Source organism: Falco biarmicus, chromosome 2 (genome assembly GCF_023638135.1).
Source record: "Falco biarmicus isolate bFalBia1 chromosome 2, bFalBia1.pri, whole genome shotgun sequence".
NCBI lineage: Eukaryota > Metazoa > Chordata > Aves > Falconiformes > Falconidae > Falco > Falco biarmicus.
In genome coordinates, this window is record NC_079289.1 from 114,839,156 (window position 1) to 114,851,194 (window position 12,039).

General features: G+C 37.6%; 1 protein-coding gene across 4 annotated transcripts in view; it reads left to right on the forward strand.

Annotated features, from left to right (window-relative positions):
• Positions 1–12,039, forward strand: part of DCAF6 (DDB1 and CUL4 associated factor 6) — a 90,619-nt gene that overhangs the window by 11,250 nt on the left and 67,330 nt on the right. For all 4 annotated transcript variants that reach the window (XM_056327759.1, XM_056327756.1, XM_056327757.1 and 1 more), the window contains exons 2-3: positions 5,068–5,129; positions 11,543–11,635. In XM_056327759.1, the coding sequence (XP_056183734.1) occupies positions 5,068–5,129; positions 11,543–11,635 (155 nt within the window). The remainder of the gene's footprint in view (positions 1–5,067; positions 5,130–11,542; positions 11,636–12,039) is intronic.

The window sequence follows — 12,039 nt, forward strand, 5'->3', positions numbered from 1 at the left end:
ATTCATTCTTCCCTTTGATAAATTGCTTCGGTTTCCTGTCTCACAGTTTCACTGTCTATAAAATGGGACCATTGTCTATGTAGCTAACAAGTGTTTTTCAAGATTTTAATTAAGCTCCGAGAATTTTAACATACCTCAATGTGTATAGTCCTGTTTATGGAATATGGAGAGTTCACGTTGGTGGAAAAGCAGCTTGTTGAGTTGTGGATTGGAGAGTTTGATGTCAACAGAGCAAAAAAAATAACCTATATACAAATGAACCGGACTTGCCGTCTTTTCATGGAGTGGCCCCAGAAAGATATAAACGCTCCCCTGGAAAATCAAGAGTAGTTTTTAAAATGCGCTTAGAGTGCAAGATAACATGTGCTTTGCGTTGGGAACAGATGCTGGCTCCATTTCAGTTTTAAACTAGGGCATTCCAAATGTCACAGCAAGCTAGTGCTGAGGGACTTGGCCTTGGAAAGAGCCAGCTTGACATAAATGAGTGTTCATTTGACAAACAGGATCTGTTACTCGTTTTCTGAATAAGGGTTGTCTTTTAATGTCTCATACCATGGTGGTGCTGCTTTGGATCAAAGACGAGTTATAGTTCTGTGGAGCGCAAATGTACTTTAAAGGTAGACCTTCATCATTAAATGATCTGTACTTTTTCAATGGGAAATTCTGGAATACAGTTTGAAATCTAGGAAGGTTTTACATGCTTGAAGCATTAAACTTCGCTGCTGTCATCAGTTCTGAAGTAGCATTGACTAAGTCACTTACAAAAGAAAGGCACGTGTACCTCTGCCAAAACAGCCGTGTAGAAAGCACCTGACCAGCAATTCCTGACTTGAGGATTGTGACCTAAATGGTGGTGTAACTGCTGTGAGTGTGGAATACGAGGGACATCGTGGTATTTTGGTATTGCTCCCTCAAGTGAGATCAGAGCTGTCTATATGTGCCTGAACACCGAAGTTGGGTAATTCTCTAGAGGGGAGTGATAAAGCATCGTTTGGTTTGATGTTGTGCATAGTGGAACATTTTTAAGAAATAAATTGCAAGGAAGCAGCTGCAGTTTCTCATTTCCCCGCTTTTCCGTATTTAAATTCATATTATGAATGTATCAAAGTGGTGCTTCTTCCATACATAGAATGTGGCCTTGAAAATGATCCTCTAGTCTCTAGCTTAGTGTAAAATAAAATAAAAACATTGATTAGTGTACTGAGGGTGACACTGCACCTTGAGGCTTCAGTTAGTGCCCAAGGTCTAGTGAGAAGGGGTGGAGGGAGCATCAGCTCGATGGCTTTCCAAATGTTGGCTATGTAAACACTTCACAGGGAGCTCGTCATTGCCGTTTGAAATTTTAACAGTGCTTTTTTGCTTTGTTTTATTCTTGTTGATAGTTTCACCTTAGCAGTTTCAAAGCAAACCTCATATGGATGTTCCCCTGTCCAGTGAGATGATCTTGGTGATGAGAGCTTGATTGCTTGATCCCTCTCTGAAACAGGTCTTATTTGAATATAAGAAATGATCTATTGAAGCATCCTCACAGAACTAAATTATTCCATTTCTGGTGGCACATCGCTAAGGGGAAAAAGAAAGTTTCTGGCTCTTACGGAGCCTGTATGCAGTATTGGGGGTGGGGGGAACCCAAAACTTGACAGAGGTCTTGATGCCGATTTAATAAGAAATAGTACTCCATGGGGTTTTGTCAGAGGCCTGGGTCTCCTCCATCCCCTTAGCTGAAGGGGGGAGCCAGGAGGACCGAAGGTGGGAGGAACAGGGAGCCATTAGATTAAGTGGATGAGAGTGAAGGATAGTGAAGATTTTTGTCACCTTGGAGAGCAGAATCCTCGATGTGGGGAATTTGACCTTACAAAGTCTAGTAATTAGAGTTGTGGTGCTTTTTTATCAAACCAATGAACTGTGGAAGTCATTGCTGAAGTACAAGCAATGCAGATTCACTGACTTTACTCAGCTTTTAATAACAGCAGATGTGGAGACTGTGCTGTCTTCAGATCCGTTTGCTCAAGTAGTTCTGGTTTTCATTTTAGAAAAAAAACTGCATTCAGGATCTGGTGGTTCTAGTTTTGAATGACAAAATAAACTAGAAACAATCCATTCAGTTTTCCTCTTGCGTTTAGTACTTTGTCAAACAGGAAGGTTTTTGGAGGCAAAACGTTTTAACTTTTCTCCCTTGCTCCCTTTTCCCTTTAGGGAATAAGGAAATGACAAAGTGTTGTAGTTTTGCTTGTATTGATTCCTCCCTCAAATCAATATTTAGATAAATAGTCATCACGTGATAAAAAACGAATCACATCTATAAAAAGTGCATATGCTAGCATGTGCAATCCTCACATTTTTATTTTTAAATGTTTTAAATGGGGGGAGTATAAATATACAAGGTGCCATATATCTCTGTCTCAAGTGAAATATTTACTGAAACTTATATAGCTACTGTGTTTTTATTAAGGCCAAAAAATCCTAATCTAACAACAAGAAGTCGGATCATACCTAATTTTGTCAACGGACTTTAGGGAAATAAAAATGGCAATTGAAGATGGGATTAGAACACATTTACTGTTTCTTGCTTGCCGATTTAAGTGATTTGGATTAAAACCACACCATACGGGAAGGAGAAAAATCTGTTGCTCTGCTTGTTTTTAAAAATGACTTACAGTAATCTCCTTCAGCGTTTCTGCACAGAGAGTTCTCGACAAGCGCCTACATGTTGGTCTGCAGACATCACCTCACTTCCAGATGTGTTATATGCACGTAGTGCCATGCCTGAGAGTCATCCACTGCTATCAGACTTCTCTGTTCTGCAAGTGGAAATGTGATAGGACTGGCAAACACAAGATTTTTGTGTTGGCCTGCACAGTACACGTCTCTTAGCGAAGTTATCCTCTTGGGGGTTGCATATTATTATGCTGTATTTTGCATTACAGTAGCGCCCTAGACACAAACTGTTAGGTTTCTATTATGCAAAGTGAGATATAAATATACAGTAGGTGATATTTCCCACCACAGTATTCATGCTTACTTATGAGCAAGGGTTGTAGAAATCAAATTAACCTGAAAATAGGCATCTTCATTGAAAAGACACGTATTGTTCAGTGAATTGAAAAAAATAATAGGACAACAGAAAAATACAATAAACCAACCATTAAGGACCCAAGTTTAAAGTCTGTTCCTCTAGGGCAATAAAAGGATGAGTGATGAAGAAAGAATAGGGAGATGTATTCCCAATTCAAGAACATGTAAGTTGTTGTTAGTCGTGCATGGTGCATAAAGTTATTTGAATCACTTTCTAATGATGGCTATTCCTGGTTAACGGGGTTTGTAGCACTTCTGAGACGTCACAATTTCAATGTCTATAAAATGGGGCATAACAGACTATGCTTTTTATATTTTTAAAGCTAACTTAGGTGTGCTTTAAAAGCAGTCACTTTATAACTGTTGCACCCTACAGTGCCTACTCTTAGGAAAAAAAAAAAATTGCCAAAGTACGATCTTCATCCAATGTGACACTTGAACTGTGTTACGAACTATTTTGAATTCTGGAGGTTCCATCAAAAACTATGTACCAAAACACACCTTTTCCTGGAGGAAAAAGGAGAAAGTTGTGTGACCTTTGAGGCAGAGGTGTACTGGTGGGAGCTGGTGCTGCTGGAAGGGTTTCCTGGTCTTTGAGGGAGGATGGCAGGGACGTTCAGTGGCCTTGTGTCAGCCAGATGGTCTGTGACTGTGAGGGACCAGGTGTGGATACCGGAGGTTCTTTTTTTAGTGCTACAGAGGATATGGGACAATTAAAAGGCATTAAGAGGAAAGGAGTGGAAGAGAGGAGACGTTGCTTTTCGAAATTTGTGCTGCAGTGCCAGAGGCAACACTGAAATGGGTCTGCCTCCAGCTGAACCAAAACAAGTTCAGAAATGTAGGTTTTTCAGATGTGGAGAGGGTTCTGTTGCGGTTTTTCTTTCCCTGACTTTGTAGTTTCCTCAAAGGAAGGCAGGAAGGTTAATTTTGAGTGAATTCGATAGGTTTCATGTTTGAAAACAGGGCAGCCTAACATAGACCTACAGTCTGGTGCTCTTACCTGGAGTTTTGTGCTGAGAGTTTGTACACAGGACAAAAAAGAAAATGGTCCTTGAGTTTCAGTTCTTCTAGGATTTAAGTAGGAAGATGAGGTTTATCGTTATTTGTATTTTCTGACAGTGCTTTCTGGGAATTATTAGCTTCATTATAACCTGTTTTCATAAAATGGGGGCACTCTAAATTAAATGAAAGTTGGAGCTATTTGTTTAAACTTCTAGTTCAGGAAGAGACCACACTGTTTTCAATGTATTTTTATTTTTCCCTCATCATAGCACAGTAGTGTTTCCAAGTGCAGTGGTAAATCAGCTTTTATATGGGTAATAAGGACATAAAGTTTCCAGGCCCTTACCTTACTCAGTGTGTGTTTTCATGTCGTCTTTCCAGAAATTTCCTCCGTGTTTTATCCCTTAAGTCTATATCAGATGGAATGGTAATGGACTACAATGTTCCTCTTCAAAATGCAACTTTAATAATAAAATTGAAATTGGGATTTTCCTAGTTTAAGAGGAGATGTAGGGTTGTAGGTGATGCTTGGAAGATCAACTTCCAGTTCTTTGCTGAAATTATAAGACCATGTTTTACTTGCTCCTTGAGACCAAACACATTCTTCTTTATATTTCTATACAAAAGGTATATGAAAAGTCATGAACTATGTTATACTTGCTGTCTTTCAGCTAAGTTAACCAAATAACCACAGGGTTATTTTCTGTCTTATAGTTACTAGTTTTAGAGGAAGCGTTGGCCTGTGAACCTGTGAAATGTTCATTTTGCCATTTCTGCATCCTTATTAAAGGTGGTGGAAGAGGTAGCAAATGTGATGCTTGTCTTACCTTTTGTAAAATAGAAACCATATGAATTGTTTCAAGATTTACATTTATATTCTGGTTCTTTATTGTTTAGGGTTTTACCGGTTAACGCTTGTTAGCAGGGTCTTAACTACTTCTTCAGTGTTATTCCTTCGAAAGAGTATGTAATTAGTATTTTTCTTCACAGGGAGAAGAGAATTTATCCAAAGATTAAAACTTGAAGCAACCTTGAATGTGCATGATGGATGTGTAAGTCACTTGTTGCTTTTTTGTTTGTTAAAAAAACCGTTAAATTTCAGTTTTGTTGCCACGGTAATAGTTCCTTAACTTAGAAATGCAAATACCATGTATTAAAGCTGAGCTGGAAAACTCTGCTTGTTGAGGCCTACATCTGAATTCTCTAGGTATTTGTTTCTTCTTAAACATCTGACACTTTACCTTGGAAGCAAACCAAAATCCCACTCCTATACCTAAATACTGTGTCCCACTGCTGAATTAATTAGTCTCCTATGCCAGGAAAACACAAACTTATTATCAGTTAGAACTCTTCTTAAACCTTTAAATGAAATCTTTAGTAGTTTTATGCTATGTTGATACATTTTGTTGACTTAAAGCTTTATTAGTGTTTTGAGTGATTTATTCTCCAAGTCTAAAAAGCAAATGATCGAGTGCTAATGCTTATTTAAAGAGACAATAAAACCAAAAATAAGCCTCCCCTGAAAGGTAATACCATAACTTGAAATATTGCTTATTTAAATACTTAATTTTTTAAAGTTGTGCAAGTATTCTAAGTCATATTCTTTTACATAAAAAATTTTACTTAAACTGGGTACAGGGCAAAGAGATTGCCATATTACCCTTGATGAATAGAACTGAAATTCATGATTGTTAAAGAACTATCCTTGTTGTACAACGTATCTGAAAAGTGGAAGGATACTAGTAGTGCTATAAAAAGTGAAAATGCAAGTGTAAATTTGATACTTTAATGTGTTTATTTCAAAAGCTCTTCAAATATGAAGTTTTTGGATATTTTTTACTTAAGTTGCTTGCAGTTGCAGCTTTAAATTAAGGAGTGTTATAGTTATTAACTAACACAGCAGTAGTTTTAAAGAATAAGTGTTAACAAAACCTAGATTTTTGGCTTGAGATCAGAAAAATGATTTTGACTTGCATATATTTTTGAGAGACTAGAAACGCTGGGAAAGGCAAGGATTAGAATTGCTTTATATAAGAAGTCAGCTACTTTTTTGTACTGACTACCATTGTGAGTTTCATGTTCTGGTACAGATGGTATTGGCTTAAAAAAAATGCATTAATTTCTCAGTTTTTTTCAAGAAACGTTATCAGAATGACAATGTACCAAACCATTCTGTGATTTGGTGTGTAGAAAGTTACCAATTTTTGTATTCAGGATTGTAGCAGTGAATTTTACTTTATAATTTCATTTCCAGTAGTTTTTCATTTCCTCAAATATGCTTAAGATGAAACTTTCAGGTTTCTTTCCATGAAGTCGGTTGGGTTCTTAAATTATTTTTTTCTCTGTTTTCTTGTAAAAATAGTAAATTTTGCCTAGAAAACAAGGGACAGGAAAATAGTCCTTCTTTGCTACTTGTTAAAAATGGAGTGACTGATCTCCCTTTTAGTTAACTACCTCTGCAGCATGTAACAGAAATTGCAAATTTGGTATTGGCTCGTTTTGTGGCTTGGATCTATCTGGTGGATACGTATTTAAAAAATCATTTTGAATTTATTGTTTTAGGCCACATGTTAAAGCATACTTTAAAAGCTAACCTGATTGTTTTAGTGCGTGGAAAATGTTTTAATTGCGAACTTACAGCATTATATGCAGGTGTTTAAAATATTGCTACAATTTGAAAAAGGTCTTTAGAAATTAAATTTGCTCAGTATTATCCATCTTTAAAGAATGGGATATTAGGAGTTCTTACCTCATGTACTGTGTGGGTTTTTGCAGGGATTAATCTTGTACAGCTAACGACCATTTGGTATAATTTCTTACTACTTGCTTTCAAAAAAATCTGTGAAATAAAAGTAAATGATATTCCAATGCCCTTACTGATTAATATCCTTATACCATCAGTCAGAAATGATCATATTAGTCTTTAATTTTCCCCATAATTGCTGAATCAGCATGCATTTGAAATGTGAGGAATGAATGCCATAGTTGTCTTATTAAGGGTGTTTCTGGATTTGGTTTTTTTGGGGGTGATTGGGGTTTGTTGGAGGGTGGGGGTTGGTTTGGGGTTTTTTTGTTTTGTTTTTTTATTAAGAACGTTTGCATTCTTCTGTGGAATAAGTTGTGACTTGTATTTTCTATATAAAGCATGCTGTGTAATTGGACACGGTGGACAACTTACTTAAGGCAAGATTATTTTTTTTTTTTCTAATTGAGGATAAAAGTTAAGTCCAACTTCCTACTTACCATTTGATCTATGTTACACACAAGAGAGATCCTGTGGGAAATATGACTGTATGTATAATCATGCTCAGGTACAACATCTTTGAAGGGAATAGTTCTATGAATTACTTCAAGTACACATAGTTTTGTAGCAGTCGTATTACCACAGTGCCTTTTTGTTTGAGGTACGAGTATTTATCATCTCAGAGTTTAGATGCCGTTGTCTTTGAGATAGTGTGCTTTTCCACTTCGTTTGAAGACGCAGTTTCTAGCAGTAGTGTGTGAAGTGATTGAATTAGTGAATCACGGGTGTCTGCTTGTAGCCTTATCATCCTTCCAGGGTGTCGTCTGCCTCTTCCAACGAGATTCACATTGTCCAGTTCAGTGAGGTCATACGTATGCCAGAAGTTGCCATTTTCCATGTTAACTCAAGGGACCTTGAGACGATGAGATGTGTAGTGTTAGGTGGGATGCTTTCTGTGTGAAGGAGGAGAAATGCCGAAAGAGAATTGGACTGGACCAGCAGCGATGCAGTGCGAGGAAAGTAGAGGAGAAAGGAACTCTAAACCATATTGAATTGGAGTCTTCCAGTTCTGGTCCTGTGAAAGCTGTGGAAGGTAGAACTGCAGGATGCACAGGACGATGGAGCCTTTGACATGGGCAAATACTACGTTTTAAAATAAAGAGGATTACCTGGAGGAATAATTTCTCATTTCTGTGTATAGGCATTCAGTTCAGTAACACACAAGTGTCCTGGGTGGCGTACATCTCCTTCAGGGTGGCACTATAAAGAACAAGTAATTTTTAGATGTAGGCCTCAAAAGCTGTGCTTAAATTAGTATAGGAAATTTGTCTGCATATTGTTAGGGTGTGCAGTTTTTACCTTTTCCTCCACAGATGAAAAGTAGTGCCTTTTCACCCCATTCCTTGCTTGGGAGATCTTACTGATGATTTTGATATCTACAGTACTTTTTATTTCCTTTCTTCTATTTCTTGTATTCTGTTAATCTATCCTAGTTCAGAAAAGAGTTAATTCTACTGTTACATTACATAGAAGGAAGGAGTTTTCTTTTTCAGGTTTTTAAGGATTGGCTGAGCTCCTTCCTGCGTTGCCTTTGAGGAAAACACAGAGATAATAAATTTATTTTTTACTATTTGACTAATGAATCAAAAGTGCCTGCTGCTTCCTTTCAAGGCTAGTTGAGTGGCAAATAAAATTAGATACAGTTGTTAATGTGAAATACTCCATGGAAAAAAGGGAATTATGCACCTTTTGGCTCTTCTCATCTCGTTAGTAACTGTCATTTGTGTTTGTTATACCTTTTCTTTTGGCTCTAACACCTTTTTCCAAGAATTTTAAGCCCTTAATGTAGTAACTGTTATGTTATGCTTTTAGTTGGGTGTTGAACAGCCGTGAAGGTAACAGGTACATAGTTTTTCTACATGGTTTTGAAATACGACCAATTTTCTAGGCACTCCTCATTTTACAGTGCATTTTAATAGTAGGGTTGCTACCGTGGAATGAGACATGCTTGATTACAGCAGATTAAAAAAAGTTCTCATCGGTTTTTAGTGATCCGTATGCATATTTATTGGGGTTATTTGCTGTTGGTCAATAGGTTGTACTGAACACTGAGAAATGTATTGACTGATCCCTTACTGGAAAGTTGATGTTCTCTGGGAGAAAAAAAAAAAAAAAATCAAGCTTACTCCAGTGAAAGACTTTGTCATTTTTTGGAGGTATTTTTTGCCAGTGATGTTGGGATGGTGAGCTGGTACAGAATAAAGAGCCTGTTTAGTTATAGACCCCTAGCACACATTTGGTTATGTCATCGCACTTCAGGAATTTTTCTGAACCAACTTCTGCCTGGATAGGGTGTATTGAAGTCGCTCAACCCTGAGACAAATCAGTGCAATGAAATTGGAATTTAGAAGGAGAATGATTGATGTCTTGTGTAGGTTTGTGTCGCTGCCATTTAGGTAATCATGTCTCCCCTTTGCATCTTCAGTGCTTTCTCTGCTTTCCTGTTCTTCAGATTTTGCTTTTAGACACATACTCCTACCCCCCTCAATTTGTTTCATTTTTGTGCTAGCGCGTCCTTCTCACGGCATGTTTTTTAGTTTTTTGGCAGCTTCCCTGGTTTTTCAGCATTTTGTTCTTGGTTCTATTCTTGTATCCTTGTATTAGCATTTCGGTTTCTTTAGGGCAATGCTAGTATTTTTCTGCCTGAAAGTAACTGTAGATGAAGACGACTATTCTGGGGTTGTGTGTTTGCCCTAGCTGTAGCACTGTGCTATGTTTGACAGTATTTTGGGAGTACAGTTGTTGTCAGGGCAGGTTACTTCAATGATAGATGGATCTGGGGGCTAGCTGGGGGCTAGCTGAATTCGTGGTTCTTGGTGATTGACAGTCAGGGTTATAAAATCATCAGAGTAGCCATGCAAGGTCATACCGATGCTCAGTCAAGCCTGATAACTTGGCCCGAAGAGCGGCCAGTAACGATTTTTGAGGAAAGCTGAGGCAGGGCAGGCAGGCAGTACTTGAAGGGTGTGCTGGAGGACGCATCGCATTTTGATGGGCAGGTGGGGGTGAAAGTTGCATCTTTGTTTCTGATCGTTTTTCATTCTTCTTTTATGAATATTTATATTCTTCCACTTCTGGTGTTTAGGACATTCTGTGACAATGAATTCCAGTTTTACTAAAATGCCGTGTGTGTCATGTGATGGTTTCATTGGAGGCCTTCCATTTCCAGTACTGTAAAGAGCCACAAAAAATTTTTTTTTTTCCTTGTCATTCATGATTTCGTAAGCTTCTGTCATATCCCCTCCCGAGAGTAGTACAAATTAATTGCTTCTAGCGAGAAAGTGTTAGATACCTGTGAACATCCTAGTAATTCTTTTTGGTAACTTCTCTTTTCAAATGGGGAGTAATGGAAATGGAAAATATGGGAGTGGGATATGAACCCAAACTGTGTAGTGTGGAAGACACGGATTTGCCATGCATGGATGTATACACTGACAGAATGACATTTGCTTTTGCGAGCACTTCCTAACGATTCCTGATATTATTTGACTGCTGCTGAGCACTGAACTAACTCTGCCATAGGCATGTCTGTTGTAACATGAAGATCTCTCTCTTTTGAGCGGCAAGAGTGCATTTAAAGCTCTGTAATGGGTATGTCAAGTTGTTGCCTATATGATCCATCTGAAACAGCTAATTCCGATTTTGCAACGTTGCCTAATTAAGGACCCCAACTGAGCTTGTGACTGAAATAGTAACTAAAATGGGCATATTTATTTTAAACAAAAAGATGTCTGTCTTTTGGGCTCAGAATGAAATACTTGAATAAAATTTTTAAAAAATACAATTGAGAACCAAGTGGTTTTTTTACGAATTATATTGTCCACTCCGATACACCACACTAAGGCAGTTATTCTGCCAACAGAATATAGCCAACAGAAGATGTTGATGGCTGCAGTTTGACACGTAAAGCTATTTTAGAGGCTACTTGGAATAGCAGTGGTCACGCATGCAGACTTCGGTGCTTGTGCATGAGCTGCTGCTTGAAGACAGGTTACTGTAAGGATCCTTTCTGAGCTTCCTGGATTTTGAGTGCTTTTACAGCTTTATTTCATTGACACATTATGAAGCACAGTCTTGTGAAAAGGAGAATTGATAAGGAAATATATTGTAAAGTTCTCCCGCTATGATTCTGTACCTCACTGTAGGATGATTCTTTCCCAGCATGCTCACACCTCTCAAAAGGGATCTGGGATGGATTCTGCGGTGCTTTTCGTGTGATCCCTGAGAAGGTGTGGTCACTGAAAAGTATACAGAGAGTAGATGCTCAGAATTTGGATATGGTGAAGATACAATAACGAGAGCATTGTGATACCCTCTCGTTCAAATTTGGAGAACTCTGTGGAGTAGATTTGGTACATTAAAACACCTGAATATGTAAAATTGCGGCTACTGAGGCCTTTGTGGGAAAGCTTAATTTACCTGATGGACTCTTCAGGAGCAGAGGGAGTAATTGAGATGCCATAGATGAAGCAGGTGATTCCCTTATCAATTTGTTTTAAACCCACAATTTTTCTTTTTGTGCTAGCTGCTTAGAAATTACACAATTTCAATTGAATTTGTTAACTCCTATTTCTGTAGTGTTGGATGAGTATCGATGTTTTAATATTCTGAAAATTGAATTAATCTAAGTCTAGACTAACTAATTTTTGTTAATTCATGCAGGTGAATACCATTTGCTGGAATGATACAGGAGAATATATTTTATCTGGTTCGGATGACACCAATCTGGTAATTAGTAATCCCTACAGCAGAAAGGTGGGTTTTTTTCTGGATACTCAATAATATTCAAATAGGATTTAAGTTATTATTTTTCATATGTTATTATCTGACAAAGATAATATCAGGTACTTTATAGTGTGTATAAATGGGAATAAACTTCACAGTGCTTTAAAACCTTTAGCATTCTAATCCCTTGCGACGTAGGTATTATCCCATTTTACGGTAGGTGGTCTGGCACAAAAGGAACATGGTCTCACAACAGATTAGTGTCAGAATTAGCAATAGCATTCAGTAATTCTTGTGAAATCTTAATAGTCAGATAAATTGTTTTCGGCTTCGTTTTGGTTTTAAAATACTGTATTAACTTCTGCTGTATGTAACAGACTGAGTTGTCTTTCTGTGTAATATTGTTGAAGTGTCAATCTTGATTAAAATACTTT